General features: G+C 36.8%; 1 protein-coding gene across 1 annotated transcript in view; it reads right to left on the minus strand.

The window, feature by feature from the left end:
• LOC141731120 (uncharacterized) overlaps positions 1-18,909 on the minus strand; it is a 51,065-nt gene that overhangs the window by 24,845 nt on the left and 7,311 nt on the right. The window contains exons 5-6 of the mRNA XM_074553877.1: positions 7,568-7,735; positions 6,326-6,399 (exon numbers count right to left, since the gene is read on the minus strand). Coding sequence (XP_074409978.1) covers positions 7,631-7,735 — 105 coding nt within the window. The 3' untranslated portion in view covers positions 6,326-6,399; positions 7,568-7,630. The remainder of the gene's footprint in view (positions 1-6,325; positions 6,400-7,567; positions 7,736-18,909) is intronic.

Raw genomic sequence — 18,909 nt, forward strand, 5'->3', positions numbered from 1 at the left:
AGTCTAGAAATTTTAAGGTAAGACATTTTTTTTTTAACTGTCCTTCTCTTAAATGTTGTCTCAGGGAAGTCTAAGAAGGCACAGTCATTAATCCAAGATTAAATTTACCATGGTATGATTTGCATCCTATAATACAATATGATAGAAATTAAATGCTGAAAAGACACAAATATTTAAATGTTAAGAATTTCCAATTAAAAGGTAGCCTGTAAACCTGCAAAGTCCAGTAAACAATGAGAAAAAGGATTAAGATTGTGACCTAATTTACATGTGAAAGAGCTCAAATTCTGCTTAATTGCATTGCAGACAAAACCCTGAATATCTAGGGTATGGATATTAATTTCTCAGAGAAATATCTACCTTCTTTCTCTATTTGCTTAAAAGATACTTCATCTCACTGGTATTTACAGATCTGCAGAAAACATCCAGCTAAAATATATCAATAAAAGTGTAACAAATACTGATACAAAAATTGTTTTGGTATGACTATTTTATTAATTTCAAGATCATTTAGCTAAATATTCTGCTTATCTCTTCCTCTGCTGGATGGTCCTGTGAATCCCCTAAGCTTTCTACCTTTAATTCATAATTTACATAGAAATAAATAGTAATTCATGAAACTTATGCACATTTTGGAAAAAAAAAAATCTTCACTTATGCATTCCTTCCTTTAAACTTCTTTTCATCTCCTTCTTCTGTATCTATTATCACTCAGGTTACAAACAAAGAATCATGCTCTAACTGAGATCACATTCCCATACTCCACATCAGTAAGACTCCCTCCTATCACAGCCTCCAGTAGGATTGTGATTTTCAGTCAGGTTTCTGGCACAATTCACTAGACAAGGAGGTTCAAAACTATCTTCTTTCCTCTCCTACAGATCATATGAGACTTAACACATGTACACAACCCTTTAATGTGCTTTCTAAAAGCATACTGGAATATTAAATTTTATAGCTCTAGATTTGTAGGAGTTTGTGTGTACTTTGTGTAAGAGTCTGTCAAAACTAGGATAGCTGTTGCTCCTCTTCCTTTGGTTATTAATTTCCCTCATGGCATTTTTTCCTACTTTGTTCCAGACTGGTTTGCTTTCTGAATTTCACTTCCAAGGGATGTTCAAGTGGACTCTAGGTACAAAATACAACATGAATTAAAGTGAACAAAATTTACTTGTTAGCAACCTAAAAAAACCCTGCTCCTTTATTCATTCAGGGCAAATCCACAACAAACCTCAGCTGAATTTAACAGCTCAGTAAAAAATAATGCAACTCAAATAATATTCACTACTATATGTTTCCTAAAATTATATATGCACATTCAATTTGTTCTTCTGGACTTCTACTGTGAGACAGAAATTAAGTTCTCCTATACCAATTAAAGTTCCCCTATAAGTCCATCTATCGACAGGGCAACAGTTGTTTGCTTCAGCAACAGCTACTCAGAGATTCGTGCCCAATCTTCCAGGCTTTTCAAACACACACACATAAATTGAGATTCCTAAACAGATACCCAGGACTCTCATGGGGATGTGGAGTGTTCCCCGATTTCAGCAGGGTTTTATAAGTACTTTGAACATTTAATATACAACTTCACATAGAGACTTAGGGTCCTTTGTTGGAAAGTATATAACTTTCTCAGTTAATTTTTAATTACTTGTATGCAGTACCCACTCTCGGCCAGGATAAAGTTTGTTAACACTACTCCTGGCAAGCTTCAATAAACAAAACCAAAGGGATTTGAAGTTTGGGCATCTGAGATTTTAAATTTAGGGTCCTTCAAGGACATTGGCATAACCAGAAGATACAAAGGAAATTAAGGTCTTGAGAGCTGGAGTCTCCTCGTCTGAGCAAGAGATAAAGACTAAAGAATGAGGACCAGATTAGCATGAAGAGTGAGAAATCAATAACCAATAGGGAACAGAACACTAACTAATGAAGGGATTTATGCAACTTAGAACCAATGAACATTAATTTCTTTGTTTGCTAAAAGTGTATAGAAAAGTGAAAAAGTCTTGTATTGGGGTCTGTGTGGAGGCCAGAACTTTGTCATCTACATACACACACCTCTCAGCCAAGAATAAAGTACTGTCTTACTCCCTAACACTAAAAAGGCAAAGAGTCTTATTTATCCCAAATATTTCAAGGATTTTGGTAACACCTCCATATATCAAAACATCTAAATTTGCCTATTCTCCCAACTTAACATCTTTCCCTAGGTGAAAATTGACTGCAAATCATTCAAATATATTAATACAAAGCATGGAGTTTGATGTTTTATATATTTCTGTTCTAATACCTGGTGCAGGATGATAGGACACATGAATACATGTTTACCTTCAACCTACATGTGCACCCTCAACCCACATATGAACAGGAAGAACTTCTGGGACTGCAAATTATTTGAAGTGCTTTTCAACCTTTCTTGGTATTGACATAATTTCCTTTGGGAGTGGAACAGACCCTGTCATAAGTTATATTTTCTATTCAGTACAGTAGATCTCATCTAGTCTGGCAAAGGTTCTTCTCTGGCAATTAATTTCATGTTTTATTCATCCCAGAATTCTTTTAAGCTCCAAATCAAAATGCCACTTTGTGCATTGCAAACCACACATTACGAACAGCCAGTATCACAAATAAAAGTGCTTTCTGCATAGCAATCAGATTGCCTCTTTTCAGAGAAAATGAATCTAGCTCTGTATTTATCTCACTAATTGCACTCATAGCATCACAAATTATCACCCACCTCCCATTTACATTATTCAAAACTCAATCTCCCTAAGTTACTAAACCAAAAGTGAGCCATACGTCTCCTCCTGAGACCCAGAAAACACATAATTTGAACTGTTGATTTATATGAACTAGATTTATCAGGAAAAAAGTTTAGATACCATAATCGATAAGAGAATAATCACCTGAGAGCATGTGTGCACTGTAAATGCACTGCTTAGGAGAAAAGAGGACAGCTGATCCAGCACATTGCTAAATTTATGCCTCTCTGAAAATTATAAACGTGAAGAGCCAGTGTCTTACCTGTGTTCAGTTAAATTCAAGAGATGATGCAACATCCGAATGGAAAGCACTGAGCACTTTCACAACTTCCCCCCCAGATGCCCTCAAGGCTCTAATAAGTTTATGGGTAAGGTTAGTCAGTTTCATTGTTCTGTTGCACAAATGAAAACCAAAATCTTCCATGAAGAGCTACATAAATGTGTGTCCCAACTAGCAGGGAAAATGCATTGCACTAAGAGTTACAATTCAGGGACCAGAATCTGCTGTTCTTATCTAGGCCCTGCTCTCACTGATGTCAATGGGTTCTTCTGCTTGAAGCTGTACTGAGTAAACACCGAGAGACGGAACCACCAGTTGAAACGCTGGAGCTTAGAAAGTAGTGGGGATCAAGGTGGCAACTGACTCTATAATAACCAACAGACAAGCTACCGTGGAAAAGATAAATTTTCTCTAGGGTAGAAGCTGCTGTACAAGACTGCTAATTTAAAGGTAAATACTCTCACTGCAGTTTGATTATTCTTGTATGAACTACTGAATTTTTGTGATCATTAATCTACCAAATTCCAGGTTTTGCTTCTCAAAAATTTTTTAGAAAATTCTTGTAAATAATGAATGATGGACTGTACTATGTAAACATTATTCAGTTTAGCTTTGAGAAAATTATCTAAACTAATCACCAGACAGAAGATGTTCCTCTTCTTTCCTTAACAATGATCATGTATATTTCATAGATATAACATGTATACCAGATTAAGACTGTATTCAAAAAGCACAAAATGGCAACAAAAAAGGTTTGTCACTCTACATTTACTTCTATTGCCCTACTTATTTTATTTATTGTATTTATTTGACACCCTAACAGACAAATGCCTTTATTTGTTAATTCTACTCCTCATTTATCCTGAGTAATATCAATTTTTTTGTGGTATTGTGAGGAGGAGACATGTACTCTATGGGCCACAAAAGCACCTCCATGTTGTAGTATCTCCACCTCTTGGCTTGAAATTTGTTGGTGGCGAGCGTGATCAGAACTACACTGGAAGTCTGCATGCAAGCAGTTTTGGCATTGCACTGTAGCTACAAGAAAAACAGCCAGGCTGAAGGCTTGAATTATGATCTTGGCCCTTCCCCTCCTGCTTTCCATGGCCAACTTTTTCTGAATGTCCTTTCCAAAACATGGCATCATAACAGATGTAAAAGAGTGGAAAGAATGATGTCCAGAATCTCTTGAATGCACTACTTTGGTTGATCACACCCACAGTGAGCAAGCAGCCAATAAGTTTATCCTTGAGGTTCTCAAGAAGAGAAATACCCTCATATCTCCTTTTTTTTTTTTTTCTTCTCTTTTCCTTTCTTCCTTTCTTTCTCTCTTCTTTTTAGCAAGTTAAGCTGCATTTTGTATTTATTTTTGGTTTTGTAGGGAGATGGATTATGAGAAATCATAATTAGGGGTGGTTTTTTTGCTGGTTCAACTCAGCCTAGCCTTTGCATTTCAGCACTAGGAAGCATTATGAATCGAGAGCCAAATATATACGATTTCTCTGCAATGAAGAACCCATCCCCTTTAAAGAGAGATTCTGTGAAAAGAAACTTTGTTAAATAGCTCCACAGAAACACTTCTACAGCTAGCAAAAGACTTTTGTACAATTAGCCCACTGACCTTCAGAGGATTTGGATTTTGCTGGCAAATATATACTTTCTTCACTTTCCTACACATACAAGAGAAGGACACAGGAGGATTTGATCTTGCAATCAAATATGCAGGGATTTTATCCGTAATGAACTATGTATGGCATGAATAAAACATTTGTTATTTTCTGCAAACAGACCTTCATATTTATGAAGTTGTTGGTTATACATAACTCTATTTGTAAGTATGTTACAGCCTGACAGGGTTTGTAAAACTATTGTTTTTCAATTGATTTTGTCTACTTTGTGACATAGATGGTCAGTTATTGTTTCCTCCAAGGTGGAAAAAATAATTAGTCTTTTTCCTAACTGCCTATATATATGCAGTTTTTCCCAGGATTTGAGACAAACAAAGGTCTATTTACATGAAAGTGTAATGAAATACAAAAAGGAAAAACTATCCAAGTGCAGTTGAACTGAATGCATTTGAGTAACTACCCTTGAATGCAGTTTCGCAGTGTTTACTTAGCTTCATCCTTTAACTTATGTGGCTTTTCTACCCTAAGAAATACCAAGAAGCATTACGTTCCTGGAGTATAATACAAGGGTCACCAGTTTTGCTCTCATGTAGGAATGATCACCTCCTCCTCTTAACTCATACTTCATAACCTTTTCAGACACTGTAACTCACTATAACTCTAAAAGAAGAATGACAATAAGAAGGATAAATGCTTCTGCTAGCAGTAATTTGAAGTGAAGCCTGTACTTGAACACTTGTATGTGTAGAATCTTCAAGCAAGTCCTCTGAAACAGACTTCCCGGACAACACTGGTCATTTCTTTTCCACCAATAGGTGTGTACACACTAACACCATCAGGATGTTCCATCTAAAAATTATGCTTTTGGCTTGAGCTGTCCCTTCAGGATAAAAATACTAGCTGCCTATTGTTTATGTATCTACTTGACAATTGTACCAATGATGATGGAATTCTGCCATTTAAAATGTGTTTCATGCAAATAGTTGCTTTGAAGTGCTCCACGTTTCCTGAATGAACAAATAAAAAGTTTGTGTAAAATATTCAGGGAAAATGTCCAATAACCCATCAGCATATAATTGTAGTTTGCCTTTAGGTTCACACAGTCTATCAACAAATCTTGTTTTAAATGTACCGAGGCTCTTCCATTTTAAGTGGCTTTCCTGGCAGAAACAGTATTGATTCAGCCCTGGATCACTTGTAAATAAATCATGGTCTCCAGATAAAAAGCAGAAAAGGGAAAAAATTTCTCCCTTTCCCAGTCACTATGAGCCTCAAACAGTTTTCAGATGTGTCATATGGGCAAACTGCAGTTGCTTGCAGAAACAGTGGTTTGTAAAGATCCACGAAAATAGACATGTGCAAAGGGATGGAAATATGGCAGGAAAATATTTCATAGTTAATGTCTATGCAAACCTAGTCAATGGTCCTCCAAACAAGAGGAGGAGAAGCAGAAGGAACAGAAGGAACATCACATGGTTTATAACCATCATATGGTTTAATAATGCCTGCCCACTCAATAAATTGAAGTGACTCCAATGTTAGAGACAACGAATGAAGTAGCTGTAGAGAATTACCAGTTTATCATTACTTAAAACATTAATACAAGTACTTATTCATACAAGTATTCTTACAGTACTTTGAACTCTTACCAAAATCCTAGTAGAACTACAAGCAGCCATCATGGCATCCTGGAATCTTCACTGAAGGATCAAAGAATCCTCTGCTGAAAAGGCAAGCAAGAAAAATGGTCTATAGTCAGTTCTGTCTCATTTGCTTCAAATATTCTGTCTGCAATTCCCCTTCTCTGGAAGACAAAGTAGGAGGAATCTTCTCCCTGATGCTAGTGTGAATTTAGCTTTTGCTTTTGTGCCTCCATGGAGACAATGTAAACACATCTGTTTTCTTTTTATGCTTCTGATGGAAGCATGCTACACAGAATTCATCATTGCACTGAAAAAACACATTATCTCAAGGCAGAAATGGAGATCATTCCTTACACAATGAAAAAAGAAACCTGTTTTAGTTCATTTTCATCAATGATCAGTGTCATCAGAAGAACAGAGGAGTTTACAGCCATATCTTAAAGCTTAGGGTTTGCGTATCCTGATACTTGAATAATAAAATAATGTTAATAAAACAGTTGATGTTAAGTTCAGTTTACAAGGGGAGAAAAAGAAATATAAATGCAGGATACTCATTGTCATCTGGAGAAATTCAATATTCTACAATTCTGAAATGTCAACATTATAATGCTGTCACATCTATTATATATTGTTGCCTTTCATGTAGTCTCTAAAAATTGAAAGGTAAATTAAAAAGTAATTCCCAAGGTCTGACAACAAAACGACATAATCTGTAACTTTGCGTTTCCCCTAACATCTGTGCACTGCCAGTTGAAAGAGGAAAAGACATTGACTGCATTGCAGTGGTGTCAGTTTTGTTCCTTTTCTTAAAGATGTTCTGAGAACTGGCACAGGAAAACAAAAGTTTAAGCAGAGTTCATTGTTGCAATAGTTGAATGTCTATTCAGTGCCAGAGGCACGTTAAACTGGTTTTTTACCAGTCATAACATTAAGGGCAATAGTCAGAGTGAAGTATCACGTTTGCAGCGTGCTATACCCTCAGTGCTGTTTTCTAGTAGTTAATACCCTCCTGGCTCTGAGTTCTGGCAGCTTCTTAACTCAGCAATAGCAAGGTGTGAATGCAGACAACTCAGCCTCATGCTATGCCTGAGCTGAAATATCTTCACGGGATCTGGAACCTGTGGAAACCCAGCAGTTCATCACAGAGCTTAGCCCCAAAGGTTTAGAAGTGGTTCCATGGCATGGGGTATATTTACACTGCACCCCAACATGTTCTGTGGCAGCCAAACTATCCAAATTTTTCCATACCTGGGGGGGATCCTGTTCTTCAGCAGGTAAGACATTAATTCTGTACAGATCTATGTGCCAAACTCAATTATATTTTGTTACAGGCTGATCCAAAAGCTTCCGAGCTATTGATCTCTTCTTATGTTGCATTAGTAGTACCCAGTACTTGTTCAATTCCCATTGAATGGACTGGTGGACAGAAGGTGGATAACACAAAATTACCACCAACATAGATGGGGTGAAATGAACTGCAGCATACTGATTATGGGTTTGATGGCTCAGGCCCCTACTGCTCCATAACAATATGGTAAGAGCAAATTACCACATGCAGCACAATGACAAACATGCTCATTAGCAAAGGTTGTTGTTTTGCCCAGGAAGACAGTCCCTTCAAAAGCAGGATTCTTCATGCTGGAAAACAGTCACAGCAGCTTTTTCAGATTTCCAAATAAGTATATGTATTTGTCATATTAGGCTTCTGCATCTGTTTAAATGTTGCGAACATTTATGACTATTAATTATTATTTGCTCTAGAAGAGCTGTAAATCAGTTACTTAGGAACCCGTCATCATATTTATATTGTCTAAAGAAAAATCCAAACCACAACAGAATATGAAAATAAGCTAAAATTTAGCTGCAATCACTATCTATAAATATATAAACAATGCACACATAACTTCTACATAATATGAGGCAAAATTTTTTCCTACTGGTTACATTTTGACCTAAAAAATAAAAAAGAGCTGAAAGATATTTTGTGATCACATTCCATTAACAGTTAGGCAAAGCACAGATCAGATGGGCCAGGGTTGGACTCTCAGCTCAAAGGAGCCACCAGCTTTAGGAGTTGCTGAATTCAGCATGCTGAGAATTACAGAGAATGACCCCCTAAAATCAGCAATAAAAATAAATTACCCCTAACTAAATTACATACTGATGAATAATAAAGGCTCATTTGACAAATATTTAACATTGGAGCTTTCCTTCCTATACACCTTCTTCCAATATTATTAAGATAATAAATTCAGTGTTTTATGAATGCAAATAGTCTTTTCTCCATATTCAGTTAATTTTACCTCTAAACAATGATGATGTTTCTTCATTGATTCACATTACATAATCTGGATCATTCATATACTCCAGCCAGCAATACTTACAATTTAATATCTTTCTTCGCGGCTTGAGGAGAATAGCACAAACATAAATTGGCAGTACAAGTGTAGTAAGAGGTCCTTTAAAATCTTGTCTGACTTCGCCTCCTCTGTAGATATGATGTATTAAAAAGATGTGCTGCCAAAAGGCTCAGCTGTAGCCAGCTGTTGCCTTCATTACCATTCATACCATAAGATCCTAGAGGTTGGTCCATGAACACAAGTCCTTCTCAGTTTTAACCTTTCTCACTGAAGAAAGCCCGTTATGTAGTCTGTTAGTCAATGGATGCCAAAAAAAAAAAAATTAGCAGTGCCTTAAGTAAGTGGCAGTCTTAGAAAGTTAACACTAAGTAATGTTATTTTAGTGCACTGAAGGAAATTACTTGTATTATGAACACACTTGTAATTGTCTAACACCTAAATGCAAATTCCTCAAATATGGAGAGTGGTGAGGGAAACAAAGTCAGCCCCCAAACAGAAATAAATGTCCCTGCACAATGTAGATGGTTTTTTGAATTTAAATTACTTTTGGTATAAACTTGCTCACTCCTTTTCTATAAATTTTTTAAATTAAAACTTGCATGCATTAAATTTTAACCTTATCAGAGAAGCCTGAAAACACTTCCAAAGCCTCTATGCAGCTGACACATAACAGTCAAACGCCTCAAATTTTACACATTGCTTCATGAGAAGTATCTCCCTATAGATTCTAAATAATTTTTTCCATTTTCAAGCAAATGGAATAATGTGGGCCATGTAAGTTAAAATAAGGGTTTATTTCCTCTCTCACATATATTATCCTTCAATGATTATTTTGACTTATGTGAAACCAAAACCAATGTATAGAATATGAATGAAGCCCAGTTGAAGTTAATGACTGCCTTCTCTTTCTTGAGGCCAAGGTTCCAGCTCAGTGGTCATCAATCCCCAGGAAATGCCTGGTTCCTGCCGTCATTATTGTGCAATTGCAAGGATAGCAACCAACACAGTAGAAAACATGTAACCTTCTACTGAGAATGTGTAAAGTACAGGCTCACACTGAGGAACTCTTTTCTTCCACACCCTCAGATCAGGAGTTGAGAACAACCTGGGAGGGGAAATAAATCTGAGGATAAAAAGAGGTTCAATTGCAAACCAGCAGGTCATATATAAAGTCCCCCCACAAACGCCAACTGGTTTTGTTTTTCTCTCTTTCTTTCCTTTTTTTTCCCTCTTTTCCTCTTCTTCCTTTCCTTTCCTTTCCTTTCCTTTCCTTTCCTTTCCTTTCCTTTCCTTTCCTTTCCTTTCCTTTCCTTTCCTTTCCTTTCCTTTCCTTTCCTTTCCTTTCCTTTCCTTTCCTTTCCTTTCCTTCATCATTATTCAGCCTGACATGAATCCTAATTAAAATTTTACACAGTGTGTGTTTTAATTAGCCGTGGCCAGAGTGGTGAAAGCTATCAATATTTAGCAGGATAATTGTACAAAATTACTTTTCAAAAATGAACAGCAGGCATGAATCCACTCAGCAGCAGGGGGTTATTCAGCCACACACTGTGCAAGATGGGGTGCCTCAGATAATGTGTGAGAGATAATAATGCACACAGGGAGGGACACATGCTGCTATATTTTGTGCTTCATTGGTTTTCTGCAAACAGCATTTGGCTCTTGTTGCACTCAGAACATCAGGGTTCACACAACCTTTAAGCTGGTTATTTTTTATCTTTATGTTGTTGATTTATTTTAACTTAAATATGAGTTTAATAACAATACTCACAAACCACTGAGACACAGCTCCATGTAAGATCTTGTTTGTATACTCTGTACTTTGTAGAAGCTAACAATGAACAATGAACAAGGTCAAGAACAGAGGTCTTCTTCCTTCCTTCCCTTTTATTAATCAAAAAGAGAAGAAAAAAAACTTTGTCCACCCTAGCAGAATACAAAACAATTAATTTCTGTTTTGCAAATTCGTGGTGTAAATGTACTCACCTGTATTTTAAAATAGATTTGTAACAGTTCACGTGTCACATAATCTTTCTCTCCTTTCTTTTGCAAAAGGACCAGGAAAGGGAATTTTCAGCATTTTGTGCTTGCTATTTACTTTTTGCACATTAAAAAAAACCCCAAAACCAGAAAACACCTGCAAATGTTTCCTATGTGCACCAAGGAAATATTCAGTAACATTACACAGAATGGGGTTCCCAGGCAGTTACTCACAACTAAGCAGTCTGTGAACGAAAGGCCAGGGTTAATGTTGGTGCTTCTGGGGGCACCTCACTGCAGCTGGGTGTGAGCAACTCCCTCAGATTTACAGATGGACATGGCTTCAAGTCCCCAGGTTCCCATATATTTTACTGTTGGATTAATTAAGGCACAGAGAAGAAGCTAAAACAAAATCAGAGTCAACAGAAAACTCCTAAGTGACTTCTTGATGACCTCAGGGCTGTACAAGTCATCAGTCCTCATTCCTTTCCCAGCAGTAAATTATTCCTCATGGGGTAAAATGTTAACATTAAGCTATTGTGTTCCTGGCAGGGGTGGTATCCTTTATGTAACCTCCTCGGATTGCCTATCTGCATCAAAAGCGCTGTGTGCATCACTGAAGTCCTTAAAGAACAAGAATCCAAAAAGGTCTAGACCTAAATGTCATATTGCCCTTCAGCCTGCAGGTAAGTGAGAGCATGCTTTCTCAGTACAAGTTTTACTGTAAGTCATTTAACACTTACCCTTCACATCAAAATCAATATTGATTTAGGGCTGGGACACAAAGATGAAAATAAATCAAAACATGTTTCAAGCATCTCCAGAGAGGAAGAATCTTCTTGGATTGTGTTTACTTCCTTAATAACAGTTATCAAAATATAAAGTCACCGAGGAAAAACATTAAACTCTTGTATGAAGTGAGTTCAAAACACGAATGTGAAAGTGCAGTATTTGACCAGGTGAAAATATTTTTTAACACTTAATAACAGCTTCTTCAGTTTCTAAAGACTGCAAAGAAAAAACTTTATGAACAAACGCACCTAAAACTGAGCAAGTTGTGACAGCATTAATTTGTAATGTATTTTTAGTACCTCCTGAAAAATTTATGTTTGTACATTGGTCCAGAATTTCCATGCCAAATATTTGAAGAAATGAGAACTTCACAGATATGTTTAGACTGTGAATCTCCAGGAGGGATAAGTAAGATGCAGAATGCTTTCTTTACAATTACTTTGATTATAATGCTTATAGCTATTCTCTTGCAAAGGAGCTGCAAACTTAGTAAGTATGTGCATTTGTAAATTTAAAATTTAAGAATAACTTTTTTTGCTTTCAAATTAATTTTGAGCTTTCCTCATTAACTTTCTTCTCTGAAAGTTTTGCTATGATCTATCCAAGAACAAGATCAGAACTACAGTGCCTGCTCCAAGAAATTTATATGTATTAATGTAAGGCTGTCTGTGTAGTACACTAAGTTAGGAAAACTACATAAAATTTTGTTATTTCAGCCATAGCAGGTGAAACTCACTCTAAAATACTTGAATGACACCAGCCTTCTGGGCAGAGTTGAGTTTTACCCACTTAGATGTATCCTGCAATTTGCAGCACTGTAGGCTTCTTTTTTATTTCAAAGTGATTTTAGCCCCTGAAACCCCCTAGATGATTGATTAAAGCTACTTGCTTTACGAAGCAAAATGCTGTGGAGAGGTAGCTGAGGAACTTCTTTAGAACCCACTCAACAAAGACCAGATTATGTGTAGCAATTCCAATACAGTGAAGATTCAGTGCTTAACTGAAACAAGTGTGGAAAGAGGGTGTAGGATGGAGATGACAGCAGGAAAGAACCCTGTAAGTATTCTGTTCCTCCTTCTTCATAAACACCCTAAAATCTGATTGCATAAACATTATAGGTGGGCCAATAAAATTTTCCTTCCCCTGTATTTACCAGATAACACACAGAACACACACTAGATTTGTCCAAAACAGCAGAGAGCACACCTGTCACACATGATCTGCCATGTCCTATTGGCAAATGGTGTCACTTTTAACATCACAGTATCATTACTTTTAAAATAACTGCAATGTCAGGATACAAATATTAGTCCCAGATGAAAAAATCTCTAGAACCAAGAACCTGCAGATTTGTTTCCGGAATACTTTCTTGATTGGGCATTTTGCTTTTTACCTCAGAGTAACTGTTCACTTAAACAAGAAACACGGCAGGTGTGAAGGCATCAAGAGAAGACAGTAAGTAAAAACTGGCTATTTCAGAATTCTGAGAGAGGCTGATCACAGGCAATAGGGGATCTGAATTAAATCACTCTGCTATACCATTTCGGCCTAAATATATATGAGATGCCATTCGACCAACAGAATTTACCTCTTAAAATAGCTTCTCAGATGAAAACATTTAGAATCCCCATTGAATTTACAGCTGAGTCAGGAGTGTGTTCATTCTTATTGTTTCTGTCATAAGGTACCTTACATTTGAAAAGTGCTGTTGAAATGCTTCTAGGGGGCTAGAAATAAGGACTTGATTTTTTTCTTTGCTCAGCTTTGTGGGGTTTTTTTTTGTTTTATCTGAAAACTGTAAATCCAAATCAGTTTACAGTAAATCTGAAATAATTAAATATTCTGCCTTAATTTTATATGGGGGAAAAACAAAAACTTGAGGAGATGGGAGAAAGAAATGAAAATTCTACACAAAATGTTATTCTTTTAACATAGAAGAACATGCACAAGTTCTCCAACAAAAGTTCCCAGCTGTATTTAATACAACTGGGGTAGCTTTTTAAATTATATCTGAGAATTAAAGTAAATAATACATTCTTCATAAGGAATAAACATGTAGTATGTACATTAAACATATAGAGATTGCCTTGGATTGAGCAAGTTTTACATGCCATGACAATATGGAGGAAAAGCCCCTAGGAGATTTCTGGCACTTAGTTATACGGAGCCTTTGGTTATTCTCAAAAGACTGTATACAGATATATACATAACTCATACAGTTGCAAATAACAGAGTAACTGGAATACCAGACATAGGAACTCTAGAGTGAAGTGGGCTTAAAACCAACAGTCAGTACAGCTATCTGTGCTGCTCTTTCCCAGAAAGCAGGAAACGTCATCTGACAAAGCTTTAAATTATGCTTCACATGCACTACTCTGTATTACCCAACATTAAAAAGGCATACCGTGTGCTACACAAAAAGGAAGGTCTGATTTTAGATTAATTCTTCAAATAATAAAAGAAGGTAAAATAAAAATGCATATGCAACCAGTCATAATCTATATTTTCCAGGTTTAGTATTAAGTTATATGACTACACTTGGAAATTTCTTTATTTTAACAGCTGCTGATAAAAACTGAGAGCTGAGTTTTGAGTTTTACAGTCAAACAGAACAAAGTATAGAATCTACTCATTTTTGTCCACACTAATATTCGTGCATCATAATCACAAAGTAAGAAACACAACAAATAAAAAGAATGTAATACAATTTATAAGAAATACTCCTTCATATTCAGTTCTCTCATGCATTGTGCTAAGATATTAACCTATTTGTTAAATAAACATAAAACCAGTGTGGTCAAGCAATGGGATGAAATTTCAAATGGCAACTACCTCTCAAAAGAAAGAAAATGAATTTAGGAAACATAATGATTTTCATTGATGATAAAAAAAAAAAAAAAAAAAAAAAAGGATAAAGCCTCACAAACAAGTAACAGCCCAGAAAAATCAAACCCAGAAAATAATCCACCCACTACATGGCAGGAAAAAATTTGAACTTTTTTTTCTAAATCATTTCTGCTTTAGGTAATGTTACTCTGCAATCCCTTTCTCTATTCTGAAACATTTTCAGGTTGCAAATAACACATGACAATTTTATATATTCAGCAGTTATTCTTTGTTATATCATCACAGTATAGAAATAAACATTATTGCAAATACTTATAAATATTTAAGTTTACATTCTGCCTGTAAAGATCATGATTCTTATGGCTGCGTTCCAAGCGTATTAAACTAACTTTTCCTATATAACTTTTGGGGGACAATATGTTTGACACCATATACTGGAAAAGGACACTATCTGGTAAAATCTGCTTAATAAAAAAAGACTCCTGCTTCAATGGATTTTTCCAGACAAAATTTCAATCCTTTTGCAAAAAATAGAACCCATTTTTTCATTCTGGGAAATGTCAACCTACTTTGGCAGGATTTCATCTTAGTGATGAATGGGTTAAAAATCAAACAATGGTCTGGGTATTTATTCCACAATGTAGTTTCTCTCATAAGAACCATACAATGAAAACCTCTGTGTGAGATCCTCATTAGTTGCTCCTGCTTCCTAGAAACTGCACAGCTCAGTCCCTTCCCCCGTTCTGTGCACATTCACATTTCTCTACTCTGGCAACACAAAACTCAAAGGCCAACCCCAAAGACTCATGCAATTAGGAATTGCAGCATGTGATGTCACAGACAGCATATATTCCTTAAATCAGAATTTCTTTCTGTAACAAAGAAAACAGTTGAAATTGTTTATTATTTCTATGCTTTGTACCAACATGCCAAGCAGCAAGAAGAGCACAGCATGGGACTGTACACTTGCTTTCTACATAAAGAAAGGTTATGCGCAAAGAAGGATGTCTTACTGTGATGTCTCATTTGTGACTAATACCTGCTGTATGCTTCACAATCTAATTTTCATCTAAAGCTCTTTGACTTCAAGCCTACCACTTGTCCATCCTTCAATAAAATACATGTTTATACACATATATACTGCTCAGGAAAACTCTTTAAAAAACATAAAGAAAGTACATATAAGAATATATGCAGTACCTATATTTGAGAAGAATAAAACTCAAAAGAAATTTTGCTTTTGCATATATATTCTCTGTTGTCTAGCATAAGCAAGTACTTTCAATTCAACTGTCTTTGAGACCCTGGAGATTCCAAATCTGTCTTCATATCTACTGACATGTATCTCACTGGTGCAGGTCTGATTTGAGTCCAGATACTAAGTCAATAAAGTAAATGGCAATTCTGTTAGAAACTTTTAAGTAGTAAAGGCTAACAGCTAAATCCAGTTGTGACTGTGGTTCAAACTGTTTGTCCCAAAGAGAGAGTTTGATTTTTAAGGCTCGATATGTACAAAACACATGGCATATGCAAGTTAAATACTGCCTAACAATATCTGTGGTATTGAACATTTACCATAGTAGAGACAGTGGTAATCAGTGAAGCTGGAAAGATTTGCCACATAACCAGAGAAACAAGATGCCAGATCATCTAGTTAATCTGTCACAATGGTTGCTGCTTCTCTTAATATCTACCAATGTATATTTGTGTAGCCTAGCCTATAGTTGTAATTTTTACTTTATTATATTTTTGATGTAGAACAAGAAGAATGAAAAAAATGTTTAAATACAGCACAAATTAACATGCGTGACTGAAAACAGCAGTAATCCAATGAGTGTTTGTTGTTGGTGAAGAGTGAAACCTGGAGCTGACTTAAAGCCTTAAGGAGCACAGGAGTACCGTCCTTCATCTGCAAATTACTGATTAATATACTAGTGTACCTGTAGTACCACTGTATAAGTGAAATACATCCTCCAAATACCAACAGAAACATTTCCCACAGATAACTGTGTTAAATTCCTCAGGCATTTAAGAATTAAGAAATTGCACTTTTGTCAATTGACATTGCTTTAGAAATACAGAAATAATGGGAAACATGCATGGACTTGTAATCCGAAATATGCCTTATGCATATTCAACACATATGAACTGTGTCAGATTTGTGCACAATCTGTATTTGCAAGAGTGAGTAACTTCAGAGATCCCTCTTTTCTTAGTCTCATTTTTAACTTCCCTTGTTGAAAATTAAATAATCAATCATGAGATCTGTACCATGTTTTATGGGATTATTTGATCTTTCCCTTTAGAAATACAATTAAAGCATGTCACTCACCCATACACATCACACGTGTATGTACAGGTGTGGTATATCGGTACAATCACAACTTTGTGACTTTGTTGAAATTGCAAAGCTTCATTAGAAATGAGGAGACAGACAGCCCTGGCAGTTTTCAGATCTTGAGGGGGTCATTTATTAATGTAATAATTTTTTTGTTTTTCTGTCTGAAGGGTGGAGTTTAAAAACTGCAATAAAGCAATATTGAAGTACTTATTTTATCTTTTTTTTTTCTTCAGCTAAAATGCTAGCAAGGCAGTGTTTTTTCAGTTTAGCAGGCAGCCAGCCATTTCACAGTAAATAAAGTGAACCTGGTCACGCAGTGTAAAGCTGTACATCTTTACAAAAATATTCAGTCTCCTACTAGAGTCCAAGGAATCTTTGCTTATAAAGTGTCCCTGCAGAAGCTTCTACAGCAAGTGACTTGGCAGAGAATTCTAAACTATATTAAGTACTTTCTCCCTCTGTCTCTCTCTCCCCACTGAAAAGACTTCATGTATTCTTTCTCAAGATGCTTTTCCTCAACATACTGGAGTATTGGAATAGGATCCCAATATTACCAGGTAGAACGTGTCTGGGCTCGTCTGACCCTTGCTGCTGGGCCAAAGGCGGCAGCTGTGGTGTTTCACCTCAGAGACACCTTTGGCTGGCAGGATGCTGCAGCTAGGCACTGGAAAGAGGCCAGGCTTGTAGAAACTCAGTTTACCTCTGGTGGAAAGGCTTCAGGCAATGGTGAAGACAAAAAAGGAGCGGATTCCGTTGGAGGGTTACATCCAGAGTTTTATTCCATGGTCACAGACATCTGAATCTTGGTAACAGCTCCAACAGAATACTGACCGCATGGTCCTGGCTCAGTTTAAGCCCCAGGGACAGGGGGAGGGGAAGGGATAGGTGAGCACCAACCAGGTGGGAGGAGGAGGGTCTCAGGGAACACAGACAGGCCAATGAGCCCAGAGCTGAAGGGCATCTTTTGAACTTGACCAACCACACCATGGCCTTGCTGGAATGTTAAGCCTGACTGACAGAACTCAGCAAGGGGGCGAGGGGGAGCGGGAAGGGAGAGGTATTGCCACACCTGGGAAGGGACTGGGAAGTCTAAAACAGGAAATGGGCTCACACTGCAACATTGGAGATAGGAAAAAAAAGTTCTGCTAGTCTTACCAAAATGTCTCAGGTGCTGTCTTCTACCCAAATCCTGAAAAAATACATTCTATAACAATCTGCCAGATGCAGTACTGTATCAAAACTGATGCGTGATACATGCAATTGTTCATACAGCCTCACTGGTAGCACTCCATTTTAACTGCGTACACTTGAAGTACATGACTGTACTATGCACTTCAAATTAAGAAATTTTGTTTAGTTACCAATAACTGGTGTAAATGGGCTGTGAAAAGGGTAACTTTTGGATACATATCATTCAGATCACTTAGATTACCAGCTGAAAAAGGCAGGATCACTGTTCTAAGACAGAACCTGTAGAAGGTACAAAGCCAAGGAGTCCCATTCTTACCTAAAGCGAAGGCACTTCATGTAAGTGAATGCATCCAGACAAGTGGATTCATCTTGATGAACTGGACTGAAAAGGCAGATTCCGTGTTATAGAGGGATTGTGTCTAAAATTAAATCTGTTTAAGGTTAAATGTAGAAAAGAATACAACAAGCGATGCTTACAAAGACACAGAAAGTCAGAAAAGGAAAGTAATTTGTGAGCATGAGTGGGTAGCAGAAGGAACTTGATGACTGATCCTTTTGTCAGCACAGCAACTGCCTTTATATGTAACACATCAAAGGAGAAATCTAACTTGTGGAAGGTGATAACGAGGCTTATTTTTACTCTGTGTACCATCTCACTCCTCAAGAAAGGCAAAGATTTACAGCTACTGTTAAGCATGTTCTTTGTAGCTATCCAAAGAGCATGCTTTCAGCAGCTATCACGCCAGTACTGTCTCTCTGCACCTGCTCACTCACCCAACTCACAGCAAAGTTCAATCTTTAAGACCCATGACAAAGCCCAACCGTTTAGAGGACAGATTGTGTGCTTCCCCACAACTGAGCACAGAACTGATTAACTAATCAGTGGTTGCAAAGCCCTTTGAAACAAAAAAGTGCTCTAAAAGCTACAGATAGTTATTGCTGAACACTTCCCAGTTAGCACTGGAGTTACGATCCATTTCCCTTAATGTGTTCTGAGGAAGGGGATAGGAAACATGAGATTGCAGTTACCAGTTACCACAGTCATCAAAGGACAGGCAAAAACTCACAGTTTTGGTAGC

This window comes from Zonotrichia albicollis, chromosome 17, assembly GCF_047830755.1.
Source record: "Zonotrichia albicollis isolate bZonAlb1 chromosome 17, bZonAlb1.hap1, whole genome shotgun sequence".
Lineage (NCBI taxonomy): Eukaryota > Metazoa > Chordata > Aves > Passeriformes > Passerellidae > Zonotrichia > Zonotrichia albicollis.